This window comes from Oryx dammah, unplaced genomic scaffold (assembly GCF_014754425.2).
Source record: "Oryx dammah isolate SB20612 unplaced genomic scaffold, SCBI_Odam_1.1 HiC_scaffold_26, whole genome shotgun sequence".
Classification (NCBI taxonomy): domain Eukaryota; kingdom Metazoa; phylum Chordata; class Mammalia; order Artiodactyla; family Bovidae; genus Oryx; species Oryx dammah.
Window position 1 is genome coordinate 20,330,151 of NW_024070210.1, and position 16,095 is coordinate 20,346,245.

General features: G+C 36.6%; 1 protein-coding gene across 4 annotated transcripts in view; it reads right to left on the minus strand.

Annotated features, from left to right (window-relative positions):
• PCNX1 (pecanex 1) overlaps positions 1-16,095 on the minus strand; it is a 186,515-nt gene that overhangs the window by 87,299 nt on the left and 83,121 nt on the right. For 2 of the 4 annotated variants that reach the window (XM_040226167.1, XM_040226165.1), the window contains 3 exons: positions 7,462-7,552; positions 2,615-2,672; positions 1,095-1,312 (listed from right to left, as the gene is read on the minus strand). In XM_040226167.1, the coding sequence (XP_040082101.1) occupies positions 1,095-1,312; positions 2,615-2,672; positions 7,462-7,552 (367 nt within the window). The remainder of the gene's footprint in view (positions 1-1,094; positions 1,313-2,614; positions 2,673-7,461; positions 7,553-16,095) is intronic. The other 2 variants (XM_040226166.1, XM_040226168.1) reach the window with 1 other exon arrangement.

Here is a 16,095-nt window from a genome sequence, read left to right on the forward strand (position 1 = left end):
TTATAAATCACGTTTTGTCATTTCTTTGTATGCTTGAACTCTATGGATGCCAGACCTTGTGAACCTCAACTTTTTATGTGGTGAGAATTTCTGAATTTCTATAAATCTTCTTGAACTTTGCTATGCTACTTGGAAACAGTTGGATCCTTTCAAGTCTTGCTTTTACGACTTGCTGGGTGGGTCTGGACCACCTAGCTAAGTACTAGGGCTAAGTACTCCCACTTCTAAGGCAGGACTTTCCTGAGTACTCTACATAACGCACCGTAAAATATGAATTATTATGAGTTTCCTCAGCCCAGCAGGTGAGGACAGGCACCATTCCCAGCCCTATGTGCCAGGCACTGTGCCTCCATTTCTTTTACATGATTTATATGATTTCTTTTACGTGATTCTCTCCCCTGGTCTAGTCTCCTCATACATTCTCTTACCAATACTCTGCTAAATAGTGAGGGGATCCACTACACATCTCTGAGCTTCTCTCTGAGCAGTGATCCTCTCTCTGATGTTCTGTACCAGACTCAAGCTGCTCTAGTCTCCCTGGACTCTTAGCTCCATCTCCTCAACTCAGCAAGTCTGCTGGACTCTACTTCAGGATCACAACCTGGGAAGTCTCTTTAGGCGGTAAGCTGGGCAACTGCAGGGCTCACGTAACTTGCTTCCTATCTCTCAGGAGTCACCGTCTTTTTCTGTCTTGTCTCCCGTGTCTTGAAAACCACTGGTTCATGCATTTTATCTGTTTTTCATTGTTTCAGGTGGAAGAGTAAGTCCAGCCTTTTTTACTCCTTACAGTAAACTAGAAACAGCATTTGGCCACCAAGTTCATAACTAACTACTGCTGTTTACTATTAAGACTAATGACAAGAAGTAGGGAAAGAAACTTCCTCTTAAACCTTTTATAATAAGAGTCAATGTAATATGTATAACCTTATGCCCATTAACACCTCATATTCTCTGGCTTTTAAATAAAGCTGCATGATTCTTAATGATAAAAGTGATTTCTAAAATAGAAAACACTTTCCAACATGGAAACCAAGTCAAATACTCAATGGGTAATCTGAAACGTTTCAATTTAAAAGTAAAATCTACATTCTCACCTATCAAACAGGGCCAAAAGTGTGAGCCTGTCAAAGTTAATGCCAATCCACAGCTGAGGCAAGATCCAAAAGCGATAATAGTGTTTAACTTTGTGAGCAGCTTCTTCTGTTGGACCGTAAGTAGCTGCCAAATCAGGGCTTAGGTCAATGTCTTGTTGTTCCAATAAATCTGTGTCGATGGTCAATAGTCTGTTCAGTCGGATCTGTGGAAGAGAAAGCTAAAAGAAAATCAGCACTGAAAGGCTTAAAATACCTTTAATCAAGTCATGATTCAAGGGCTACCCAATCAGCTTGCAGATGATCAAAACCACCTTAATTCTCTATACTAGTCCACTGCTGTGGATACGTTATGATCCTTAGAAACCACAGAAGGTGACAAAGGAAGAAAACTACAACAAAGCAAATCAACTGATGGTGCTTTTGGAAAGATTTTATTAGGAAGTATTTGAAATTTTAGCATTTTATGGCTGTATAGCTGGTGGATCCTTTCCACAACCTACAGAGAATGATTAGTGGTGTCCCCCTCCCTGTCCCTTCTCTTCTCTCATTAAGTTGTGAAACTCACTACTATGTTAAACCTAAGCTCCTCTGCACTGGATTCAGTGCCTTCAACACTCAATTCTTCCTACACTTACTCAACATTGTTACTGCTGTTTTCAAATCCCTCCCATACGCATTTATTTTTGTTTTGGCAGACTGCTCAGCTGAGGCTATACAGGATATCACCACATTACGTTTCTTTCAGGTTCAACTCATCCATTCACCTGTTCACCAGTTTTTCCTTCCTCTGAAAAAATCAAAAGTTGACTACATCTAGCATAGCACTAGCCAGAATTGTGCTATCTCAAGGCTCTCACACCATTTAATGGTGGAAAATACTACTATGCCATTTAACACAAAGGACTTGAGCAAACATTATAATTAATCCCTTTGGCACTGAATTTACCTAAATATCTCTTATATATTGCTTATAAGGATTTCATCTACTTTATTTTTTTAACCTCAATATATACATCTTTATATATATCACACAAAGGCAGTGCAATCTTTGTTATCTTTTAAAATATACCCACTGTATCTTGTATGTTTTTTTTCAATACAGCAATAATGTCACTAAGCTCTCCACTCAAACACACACACAAAGACATACACACTGATATAAAAATAACTAATAGTTAACCAACAGTTGAAAGTACCAAATCAGTTAGCTATGTACCAAAACCATAATATTCAAAGTGAAGTTTTAAAATGGCACACCTAGATTATGACATTGGTGAGTAAATAAGACCTTTACAAAGGTCTTAGAAGTAGAATTACGCATTCATATATAGCTAATCCAACTTTACGGGGTTCTATATTTATTTCTTAACAAAGGACTTATGAGAAGAGATCCATTATGGAACAGCAAAGGTGATTTTGCCATAGCTTTCAACAAAATCAATATTATGTAACCTCATCATTTTTCTGCTTTATATAACTAATAAAAATATATCATTTTATAAAAATAAAGGAAAACCTACCACATCATGTGGATAAAATCGAACTGAGGTAGAACTGGATACATGAGAATCCGTGTCACTAAAATAAAATGAAAAATACTTTAGGGAATAAACAGCTTGTCAAGTAGTAGAAAGAAAAATAAATGCATGAACAATTATATGATATTTACACTGTCTTTACTTTTCCATGTAAACTTCAAAATACAAAGTCAAATTTTCCTAGGGTTGTGATAAGGTGCACAACCTGTGGGTCAGAGTATTTATATTCAAACCTCTTCCTCAACTGAATGAGATCTTGGACAGTTATCTACTCTTTTAATACCTCAGTTTCCTCAAAGGATAAGAGTACTTCTAGCACAAGATTGGGTGGCCCTACACAGCATGGCTCATAGTTTCACTGAGTTAGGCAAGGGTCATGTTTCTGAGAGTTCTGACAAAATGTGGCCTAGTGGAGAAGGGAATGGCAAAGCACTTCAGTATTCTTGCTTTGAGAACCCCATGAACAGCATGAAAAGGCAAAAAGATAGGACACTGAAAGATAAACTCCCCAGGTTGGTAGGTGTCCAATATGCTACTGGAGATCAGTGGAGAAATAACTCCAGAAAGAATGAAGAGACGGAGCCAAAGCAAAACACCACCCAGTTCTGGATGTGACTGGTGATGGAAGTAAAGTTCAATGTTATAAAGAGCAATATTGCTTAGGAACCTGGAATGTTAGGTCCATGAATCAGGGTAAATTGGAAGTGGTCAAACAGGAGATGGCAAGAGTGAACATCGACATTTTAGGAATCAGCGAACTAAAATGGACTGGAATGGGTGAATTTAACTTAGATGACCATTATGTGTACTACTGTGGGCAAATCCCTTAGAAGAAAATGAGTAGCGACCACAGTCAAAAAAAGAGTCCAAAATGCAGTACTTGAATGCAATCTCAAAAATGACAGAATGATCTCTGTTCATTTCCAAGGCAAAACATTCAATCACAGTAATCGAAGTCTATGCCCCAACCCATAATGCTGAAGAAGCTGAAGTTGAACAGTTCTATGAAGACCTTCCAGAACTAACACCCAAAAACACCCCTATGATGTCCTTTTCATCATAGGGGACTGGAATGCAAAAGCAGAAGTCAAGAAACACCTGGAGTAACAGGCAAACTTGGCCTTGGGAGTACAGAATGAAGCAGGGCAAAGGCTAATAGAGTCCAAGAGAATGCACTGGTCATAGCAAACAGCCTCTTCCAACAACACAAGAGAAGACTCTACACATGGACATCACCAGATGGTCAATACCAAAATCAGACTGATTATATTCTTTGCAGCCAAAGATGGAGAAGCTCTATACAGTCAGCAAAAACAAGACCAGGAGCTGACTGTGGCTCAGATCATGAACTCCTTATTGCCAAATTCAGACTTAAATCAAAGAAAGCAGGGAAAACCACTAGACCATTCAGGTATGACCTAAATCAAATCCCTTACGATTATACACTGGAAGTGAGAAACAGATTCAAGGGATTAGATCTGATAGACAGAGTGCCTGAAGAACTATGGACAAAGGATCATGACATTGTACAGCAGACAGGGATCAAAACCATCCCCAAGGAAAAGCAATGCAAAAAGGCAAAATGGTTGTCTGAGCAGGCCTTACAAATAGCTGTGAATAGAAGAAAAGCAAAAGGCAAAGGAGGAATGGAAAGATACCCATTTGAATGCAGAATTCCAAAGAACAGCAAGGAGAGATAAGAAAGCCTTCCTCAGTGATCAGTGCAAAGAAATAGAGGAAAACAATAGAATGGGAAAGTCTAGAGATTTCGTCAAGAAAATTAGAGATACCAAGGGAACATTTCATGCAAAGGTGGGCACAATAAAGGACAGAAATGGTATAGACCTAACAGAAGCAGAAAATATTAAGAAAAGGTGGCAAGAACACACAGAAGAACTATACAAAAAAGATCTTCACGACCCAGATAATCACAAAGGGGTGATCACTCACCTGAAGCCAAACATCCTGGAATGTGAAGTCAAGCAGCCCTTAGAAAGCATCACTGAACAAAGCTAGTGGAGGTGATGGAATTCCAGTTGAGCTATCTCAAATCCTAAATGATGCTGTGAATGTGCTGCACTCAATATGCCAGCAAATTTGGAAAACTCGGCAGTGGCCACAGGACTGGAAAAGGTCAGTTTTCATTCCAATCCCAAAGAAAGGCAATGCCAAAGAATGCTCAAACTCCCGCACAATTGCAGTCATCTCACACGCCAGCAAAGTAATGCTCAAAATTCTCCAAGCCAGGCTTCAACAGTATGTGACCATGAACTCCCAGATGTTCAAACTAGATTTAGAAAAGGCAGAGGAACCAGAGATCAAATTGTCAACATCCTCTGGATCATCAAAAAAGCAAGAGAGTTCCAGAAAAATATCTATTTCTGCTTTATTGACTACGCCAAAATCTTTGACTGTGGATCACAACAAATTCTGGAAAATTCTTAAAGAGATGGGAATACCACACCATTTGACCTGCCTCCTGAGAAATCTGTAAGCAGATCAAGAAGCAATAGTTAGAACTGAGTTCCAAATTGGGAAAGGAGTATATCAAGGCTGTACATTGTCACCCTGCTTATTTAACTTATATGCAAAGTACATCATGAAAAATGCTAGACTGGAATCAAGATTGCTGGGAGAAATATCAATAACCTCAGATATGCAGATGACACCACCTTGATGGCAGAAAGTGAAGAAGAACTGAAGAGCCTCTTGATGAAAGTGAAAGAGGAGAGTGAAAACAATGGCTTAAAGCTCCACATTCAGAAAACGAAGATCATGGCATTTGGTCCCATCACTTCATGGCAAATAGATGGGTAAACAATGGAAACAGTGACAGACTTTATTTTGGTGGGCTCCAAGATCACTGCAGATGGTGACTGCAGCCATGAAATTAAAAGACACTTACTCCTTGGAAGGAAAGTTATGACCATCCTAGACAGCATATTAAAAAGCAGAGATATTTCTTTGCCAACAAAGGTCCATCTAGTCAAAACTATAGTTTTTCCAGTAGTCATGTTTGGATGTGAGAGTTGGACTTATAAACAAAGCTGAGCGTAGAAGAATTGATGCTTTTGAACTGTGGTGTTGAAGACTCTTGAGAGTCCCTTGGACTGCAAGGAGATCCAACCAGTCTATCCTAAAGGAAATCAGTCCTGAATATTCATTGGAAGGACTGATGCTGAAGCTGAAACTCCAATATTTGGCCACCTGATGTGAAGAACTGACTCATTTGAAAAGACCCTGATGCTGGGAAAGATTGAAGGCGGGAGGAGAAGGGGACAACAAAGGATGAGATAGTTAGATGGCATCACCAACTCAATGAACACGAGTTTGAGTAAACTCCAGGAGTTGGTGATGGACAGGGAAACCTGGTGTGCTGAAATCCATGGGGTCACAGAGTCGGACATGACTGAACTGACTTTAAGGTTCCTGTGAAAATTGTTTAAGAAAGCAATTAACATATTGCCAGGAGCCACAATAAATTAATCTATATGGTAGTCTAGAACATGACAATTCAGTTTCCACAGTTCACTCAAGTTTAGATTTCAAAACTTGAGACCTTAACACATAATGGTGTAAGGAATTGTTCTTATCTTGAATTATGTTAAACATAATTGTTCTCAGTGCTCCATCCTCCTGTTGCTTCCACAGTCACAAAATAATCTAAACACCCCAATTCAATCTGAGGGGGTAAACTCTGAAACAGTACTAAAAGAGCTTAAAGAGTACAGTTTTTTAAATGTTCATGCTAAGTGACCATAAGATCTTACTGTTTTAAATAGCCCCTCAAAACTGAAAAAACTAAGTGAACTGCCCATAGATATGTAACATTTAAAAAGTGTCCTGTTATTAAACAGAAGTCCTAAAATAAAAATCAAATGACCCTTGTGGGAAAAAAAAAGTGAGCTAACCAAGCAACAATGAGTTTCAATACAGCAATTTGAACAGATTCGTAAAACTTTCAGAAAAATTTTAACACATTCTAAATTATAACTGTGTTATATGATCAAGGTTTCTATTTCTTATTTGCTTTCCTCCAAACTTCTGTTATCTTACATAATTTCTTCCTGAGGGAAGGAGAGAAAAGAAATTAAATGCAACACATGAGTCATATTTTAAGAAATTCCTCCTCCTTATAGTTGTTAAACACATTTTAAAACAAAATGAAAGATGATCATTTAAAAAGACACTTGGCTGAAATCCTCACAGAAATAAAAATTTGAAATTACACCAAAAAAGAGAATTGATGGATTTGAACATAGTTGTGTAAATGTTTTTCTAGTAAGTTTTTTCCATCATGCAATATATAGAGAGTTAAATTTGAAATTGTGGGAAACCACTATCCCACAGTAACATCTATAGGAAATTTTTACTTAATTTTCAAAAACATATAATAGCAAACAAAAAACAAAAACACGTAATAGCTTTTAATAATGGCTTTCTTTTTTTCCAAAGTAAAAAGTTCTACTGTTTGGCAACCAATGCATAATATGAATTTATTTAAGCCAATATAAACAAATAATGCTTCTATCTCAAGGTTTACAAACTTTAAAAATGGCAAACTTATGCAGGATATGGCACGCTTGGGGCTGATATGCAGGGATGACCCAGAGAGATGTTGTGGGGAGAGGGGTGGGAGGGGGGTTCATGTTTGGGAACGCATGTACACCTGTGGTGGATTCATGTCAATCTATGCCAAAACCAATACAGAATTGTAAAGTAAAAATTAAAATAAATAAATAAATTAATTAATTAAAAAAAAATAAAAATAAAAATGGCAAACTTATTATGCAAGTACATAAACTCCCCTAACACGACTTCACACATACCAGATATTGGACGCTCTTCTTGCTGCTGGTTCAAAATTCACAAGTGACATATCACAGCCACCAGTCTCATAAAGCGTAGAAGAGAACTTACCTAGCAAATAAATCATTTGTTTAAAAAAGCCATTAGAATACTCAGAAATTTTCCTTCATGAAACACTAATTTTAAACTTGTTAAGAGTTTAAGAAAATGAACTGTAACTTCTTTTTTTCAAAATATTTAAAAAACAATGATCTACATGTAATTCAGCATGGCATAAATCAAAAGGGAATGCTAAACAGTGGACAAAATGTCAACATACATAATCAGGTATTAAAAGTGATTTAAGTCAGCTTTACAAGAGCAGTCTTCTCTTTTCTCCTCCCAGAAGATTTTCAATTCAAGTTACAATATATACAAATTTAATGTTGTTTTAAGGTCATCTGACCACTAGTTATAGTGGTAAGTGGCCATTTGGAAGTGCTGCTGTAAGTTTTAATACAGCTCAAACTGCAAGACAAAAAATTTGTGTGATTACCTTCAGAGTTTCTTGGTTTTATGTTACTTTTAAGAAGAAATGGTGTCAAAATGGATCTAAGGAAGTTCAATGAATGATGTATAATAATGTTGGTGATAATTAAACTATAATATCCAATGAACATTACTAGTTGTATGGTTCTACAAGAGCTCTATGGAGAAATTTAGGAGCACAATTTGCTGTGGCCAGCTATCTACAAAACTCTAAAAGGTTTAGAAACTTCATTGACTGCAGAGGAATATAGGTTAAAAAAAAAAAAAAAAAACTCTTACACAGATGAACTATATAAGATAAAATGACTTCTAATAATGGAATTTTAGAAATCTAAATACTAAAATTCATTCTAAACTTTAAAGATCTATGACAGCCATATCAAATGGTGGGTAGGGAACATAAATAAAAAATACAGATTTCTAGTAGGACAATGCAGTATATAACTGAAACTGTTTGGATCTGGTCCAGGCTGCCTTTTGAATATTTATGCAGTTTTTGTTTTATTAGCTAGAATTACTGAGGTTATAAACATGAGAAATCTAAGGGGCAATTTCAACTTGATGGCAAGGCTAAAAGATTTCTCTTCCATGACTACAATAAGAACAGAACATAATAAGAATTTTTATTTAAGTGAACTCCTTGAAAAATGACAATAAAATTCCCTCTAATATACTAATAATATAACCAAGGGTTTGCAGAACATTTCAACAATTACTTGATTCAAAATGAGTAGAATCAGAAAAACTGCTTAATTAAATAGGATTATTTGAGTACTTATGGGTCATAGACAGAATATGAAAATATTTATAATATGGGCTTTTCTATAGTAGCTTTTTTTTTGGGGGGGGAGGGGTCAGACTATTCCTGAGATAAATTAGGAAAAAAATTTTATGAAATCCTTAACTCATTTGCTGTATTTCAAAGGAGGATTACTCAGCATGTAGGTTATCCAAAACTTCACTTTCTACCCCTCTGTCTTTCAGAAAGAGTTATTCATTCTTAGCAATTCTAACAGAAACCAGAATAAGAAATTAAATTGAAAGGATATCATTTTTTTGAAGTGATGGGGGGAGGGGTGTTTGCAGAAATTGCTAGTAAAAAAAAAAGTTAAAAACTGCCTTGACTGAGATTTTTTAATTTTCAAATTGTAATTGTTTATTCTGTACTCTTTTCTCACTTAGCATGGATAATCAGAGACTAGCTGTGCTACAAAAATTAACTCACATTAGCAGAAAAAAAGAAACACCTGATCAAAACCACAGATTGCATGTAAGTATAGAAGAAATATAAAATCATATTAAATGAATGATTCACACATTAACAGAGCTGGGAGGGTGAAATCCAGTAAGAAAGGAATGTATAAATATTTGTGTTTATATCACATAATTCGTGTATATTTTCCAAGTTGTTCTATATTCAAAAAAATTTAAATTATTGGAATATATTCTGAGCATTTAAGCATTTAGTAATATAAGTCCTATTCTTGGGCTATTAAAAATAATATTTGTATGCACCTGAAGTTATTATTCTTTGTAATTTTCAAGTGAAATAGTAAATGATGATTAAGTCATTAACACAACTATGTTGTCCTTTATTTATAAATGTCTAGTATGAAACATATAGAAATAAAAATAAAAGATTCCTCCTTAAAAGTATTTTAGATAGAAAGCTGGAAAAAATGTTGTCATTTTATTGCTATATAAATCTACAACTCTGAATACATACAAACTAGTGACTAACAAGTAATAAAATTTAAAAATTTCAACAAGGCATAAAACACATCTAAGAAAAGGGCAGCTATCATTTCAACAAACACGCATGACTTCAACAGTTTTGTTTTTTTTTAAGACACTTCTGTCTACCTACTAACTATAAACATGTTTAGGTTCATAAAAAATACATGGTATATGTCAGAACTAACTTAACTTGTATTACGGCTTCCTGGTGTAGTTCCAACTTAATGCCACCAAAAGAACAGATTCTATGTCCCTCTTATATCTCTGGGCCTGGCAACTGATAGCACTTCGGAAGTAACAAATGTTATTCATAAGATAACTCAGAAAAAAAATATTACATTAAAAAATGTTTAGCTTAGGGTTTCTGTGAAAAACTTGTAACATTTTAATATATTAATAATTTACGAAAAACATCTTTGAAAACAACCAAAATAGAAATAAGTACATTTTTCTACTGGTTTATAAAAATTAAGAATCTCTTAAATTTGCACAAATCTTCTTAGCAAACATAACAATTTCATATATATCTCATTTGAGATTAAGATTATAATCACAGTTAACCGTTCTTAAGTAAGTAAATGTGCCCCTATTAATAATCCTATTTTAATAAATTTGTGTATTAAGAAAAATATTTCTATTTAAATATTATTTCTAATGAACATAAATTGGGAAGAAAGTAGAATATTAATGAAATAAGTCCTCTTCACACATGAATATACACTAAGTTATTTCATCCTAATTCAACTCCTAGGTCATAATTAATTATATCTAATAGTTTGGCTATCTGATGACATTAAAAGAAAAGCAATTTCTCACAGGAGTCTGAAATTTCAGACTTAATAATGAGATTGGTCATGATACAGTGTTTCTAAGATAAAGACACATTAAGGTACCTGGTATTTATGTCTCAAATATTATTCAATAATGACTGCAATTATCTACAAAAATTCCATTTAATTACACAAAACTCTGTTTTTGAGGTAGGAGAATTTCAAGTAACCACAGGTCAATAAATAATTGACGAACAAGAAGGTAAGTAAAACTTAATACTGATTTAAAGAACAAGGACCCTTGAAGCATTTTACTGAAGACACAAATGACACAGCAGACAGATTTAAAATAAACACTGGAAAAAACACAGATAAAAGACACAGAAATTAATGAGATTCTCTAATTAGTCCTATCAATAAAAATACTCACCACATAATACAAAGTTCAGTGAATAAGATCATGAGAAATCCTTATTGCTTTCTTAACATCACTCTCATTTATCTTAGAAAGAGGTGGCTACCAGAAGGACAAATCATCCATAGGGTTTTTCAAATCCTCCCAGTACCAACAACAAAGAAGGCCTCTTATATTTCTTGGATAATTTCCCTCTGCAGATCACCTCCCCATTCCCACTCATCCTGGGTTCTCCAAGCCTAACCCTGATACACTGCTTGACGTCTCACTTCTCTAGCATCACTCTCAGGGCATGGAGGGGCTGGCTACAAGAACGAACAGAGATAGATAGAAAGGAGAGGGCTTTATAAAGTGTCTTTAGAAGGCAATGGGGGACACAGAGGCGTGGGATGGGGTGGGAGATGGGAGGTTCAAGAGGGAGAGGAATATGTATCTCTCTGGCTGATTCATGCTGATGTATGGCAGAAACCTGCACAATGTTGTAAAGCAAATATCTTGCAATTAAAAAAAAAAAGATATGGCAAGAAAACTAGAGATCTGTTTCCGAATTTCTGTACCTAAATATAGTAAAATAGTACCCTCACAAGGGAAAAAAAAAAGGCAGTGGGGGGAATACATCAATCTATACAACTCACTTGAGTACCCCATAAAAAGTGCCTTTTTCTGACGGTGATGTGCTCACAATGCGACTTTAATAAATAGATTGCACTTTTTAAGAGAGAAGGTCTTGACAAGTTCCAATTTCTTGGATAGCATCCTCCCTTATCACCATGAGTGGTGCCTCAGTGCAGTCTCAGACAGAAATGACTCACTTTACTGCTGCCTACAAGTTCATGGACCTATTTCTCCCTAGACAAGAGGTCAGTGAAGTTTTTCTGTAAGGGGCCACATGGTAAATATTTTAGGCTCTGTGGGCCAGACGGTCACTGGTGTAGCAGTTCCAGTCTGCCACTGCAGTGTGAAAGCAGCCACAGGAAGCATGCAACATATTCATTTACTTTATTTACAGAAACAAGCATCGAGCTGGATTTTAGCCTCTAGGCCATAGTTTGCTAATCTCTGTCCTAGACCAAAAGCCTTAGTCTTATAAAAACCTCTTTAACTCTTGTTCTAAATGGAAATCAAGTCACTATGCTGCTCATAATTTAAAGTTTCAATACTGAGAACCAGTCCTTCTTCGTAGAAAGTACAACACTGTGCTAGGTTTTTAAAGCAGGAGAATAAGAAAAAGAGAAGGAAAAAGAAGTTATTTTAGAGGAAAATGAAGCTAGTTTAGAAGACAGCTTTTGAGCGACTGAACACACGCGTGCACGCACACACACACACACACACACAAAGGAAAGACAGATAACTATTGCCTGGTAACAGAGAAAGAGATTTATATACTGGTATATTTTACCATGCTCACTGTTCTCTAGCTCTCCTTTAACAAAACACTGTGTTAAGTAGTGTTGTGATTCATTAAGTGGAATCCCGAGATCAGGTGAACTGTCCGGAAGTGAATATACAAGTTCAGATTCTGATATAATTTCATCATCTCACATTTCCTTCGAAAGGACAAGTCCTCCTTAGTTTGATAAAATAATCTATAACAATGACACTGATGACATTACAAGTGATTCAGATAAACAAACAAACAAAAAAATCACAGACTGGGGAGAAGATGTTTGTAACTTGCATCTGATGACTTAGTGGTATCTAAAATATCAGAAGAACTGTTACACGTCAATAATAAAGACAAACAGCTCAATTTTGAAAGTGAGGAAAAGATTTGGACACACTTCACAGAAGAAGATATATGCATAACGAATAAACCCATCAAAGGATCCTCATCACCCTTAGTCATAAGAGACATGTAGGTTTAAACCACAGTAAGATACCATCACACACCCACTAGGTCTGACACTTAAAAAGCCAACAGTAACAAATGTCAGCAAGAATGGGAGCAACTGGAACTCTCATACATGCCGGTGGGAACATACAACTACTTTTGAAAACATTTTAGACAGTTTATCCACAACAGCCAATACCTGGATACAACATAAACTTGTCCATTGACAGATGAATGAATACACAACATAGAGGAAGCTCACAGCAGGGATATCCATCAACAAGCAACAAACTGCTAAGACATGCAACAACATGATGAATCTCTGAAGCATCATGCTAAGTGCAAAACCAAACACAAAAGGCCACATAAAATGTGAGTGCATTTATATGAACTTCTAGGAGAGGGGAAAACAATGATACAAAGCACGGAGTGGATGCCTGTGGCCAGGAGCCAAGGAGGCATGGACAGCAACAGGGGCACAATCGCTTGAAGATGGTGAAAACGTCTGTATCTTGATTTCACAGGGGTGCACATCTGTTAAAGCTCACAAACCATACATGTTGAAGGGATACAGTTTATCATGCCTGAATTTTATGTCAATAAAGTTGATACAAAAACAAAGAAGAAAAAAAAGATGGCCTGAGTAAAAGACAAAGTGGACAGATAAGCATGAGACAGCATGTAGTCAGTGAAATTCCCACAAGTAACGAATCAAGGTTTTGGACAGTGAGTGACATCTGTTGCTTTGTTTTGCTGTTTCATTTAAAAAATATGACACATTGAAAGATTGAAAGCAGTATATAAAATGAAGAAAGTTCTCACCCACCAGAAAAAGCCAGAGCAGACTGTTCTTCTGAGCAATTTTTATCTCCATTTGCTTACTAAATAGCTTAAGTTTTCATGTCGATAACATATACACATCAAGTTCTGAATATTATAGCTATGTACATGAATAGCATAACACAGGAGGGGTTCTCTAGTAACATTTAGTCTGTTTCAAGTTTTTCAAACATACAAGCAATGGTATGATGAATATCCATGTACATATACATCTGTATGTTTCCAAAACCTGTAGATTAAAATATATAGGCATTTTTGGTCTATTGTTCTAAACTGTCCTCCAAAAATATTGAATCTTTTAGTTGTCTACATCTCCAGACCTTTCCAACAAAGGATATCACTATACATTCAGTAGATGAAAAATATCTTAATCCTATTTTTAATATGCAATTTAAAAAATTATGAGCAAAGTTGAACTGTTTGCCAATAATTGCAAGCCACTTGTAACGTTCAACTTTTCTAAAAGGTCATGGATCTTTATCTTATTGATTTGAAGTGCTTTTTGTTTTATTGTGAAGCCTGGCAAGCTACAATTCATGAGATCTCAAGAGTCAGACTCAACTTAGCGCTTTCTTTCGTCTCGTGGCAAAGATGAATGTTGACCCCCAGTATTCATCTTGTCCTCACCCCTTTTAGAAACAGGACTTTCCCCTCACTGAATTTCAGCTGAATCTATGCCTATGTGGGCTTCTCAGGGGGCACGGTGGCAAAGATTCCACCTGCCAATGCAGGAGACACGGGTTCGATCCCTGGGTCGAAAAGAGTGTCTGGTGGAGGGCATAGCAACCTGCTCCGGTATTCTTGCCTGGACCCCATGGACAGAAGGGCCTGGCGGGCTACAGTCTATGGGACTGCAAGAGTCGGACACGACTGGGCAACTGAGCACTACCACCACTATGCCTATGTGCTTGGAGGCCTCTCCCGGCCTCTCTTGCAGCTAGAAGACAGTGACAGATTTCCCAGGTCACAAACTCAAAGATAAAGTCTAGCTCTCCTTGACTTTTCATTTTAGCAACCCTCCTCACCACCCTCCTGTTTGGGGGGAAATGTCAACAACTGGAGCAGTCACTATGGACCAGGCAGGGAAGCTGTATGTGGAAGACAAAAAGAACCAACCCACCTCTAAGGACAGCTCTCAACAGACTACTGAGAGAAATGTAAACTTCTCTCTAATTTCAGTCACTTGATAGGGGAGAACAGGTCTCTCAATGAAAGACTCTACATACATTCTAACTGATGTAACACATACTAATCAACTTTAATATAGAATCTTAATGTTAGAAAGCAGTTAATCTAGTGTTTCAGTGAATTCTTTACAACACAGACTGGCAGGAGACAAATCAGCTATCTCAACCAGTTTCTAGAGTAGTTCATGCATCTGAAACTTCTAAAAATAATACGCCAGTCTTTTCACAGTAACAACAGTAAACTTCTGAGCATTTCCAGGAAATAAAGCTTAGAGTGGATGAAATAAAATTTATCTAGGTTTATTTTTAATTTTAATACTTGGGATAAAAAAATGACACTTTCAAACTCGGCCAGATAAACAGCAAACTAGTACAGGCTTTCCATAAAGCAATTAAGAGTATACATCAAGGTCTCAATGATGTTTTTTCCCCTTGATAGATGATTCCATTTCACTGTATTTATCTTAAGGAAATATTCACAGCTGCACAGAAAAGTCTGTGTGAAGGATATTCTCCAGAGGGCTTATTACAATAGAAAAATATCAGGAATCACCCTGAAGACTAACAGTGGGGTCAGTCAACTATTTTAATAAATAATGTTAATAGCAATCATTATTTACATAATTAACTTACTAGTAGGTACTGTTCTAATGGCTTTGCATATTTTAATAGATATAATCCTCACCAAAAACCTATGAAGTATATTACTACCCCCTTTTGATACATGAGGAAACTGAGGCACGGGGAGAGAAAATAGCCCAAGATCACATAGCTACAGCTAAAAGTAACAGAGCTTGAATTTGAAGCCAAGAAGTTTGATTCTACAGTCCACTATTCTATACTACCTTTCATGTAGTTTCCAGTGATAAAATATTAGGTATCACTAGGTTAAAAAACAATAACATTAATAAATGTTTCAGTTCAGTCGCTCAGTCATGTCTGACTCTTTGCGAGCCCATGAATCGCAGCATGCTAGGCCTCCCTGTCCATCACCAACTCCAGAGTTCACTCAGACTCGTGTCCATCGAGTCAGTGATGCCATCCAGCCATCTCATCCTCTGTCGTCCCCTTCTCCTCCTGCCCCCAATCCCCTCCCAGCATCAGAGTCTTTTCCAATGAGTCAACTCTTCACATGAGGTGGCCAAAGTACTGGAGCTTCAGCTTTAGCATCATTCCTTCCAAAGAAATCCCAGGGCTGATCTCCTTCAGAATGGACTGGTTGGATTTCCTTGCAGTCCAAGGGACTCTCAAGAGTCTTCTGTTCAACACCACAGTTCAAAAGCATCAATTCTTCGGCGCTCAACTTTCTTCACAGTCCAACTCTCACATCCATATATGACCACAGG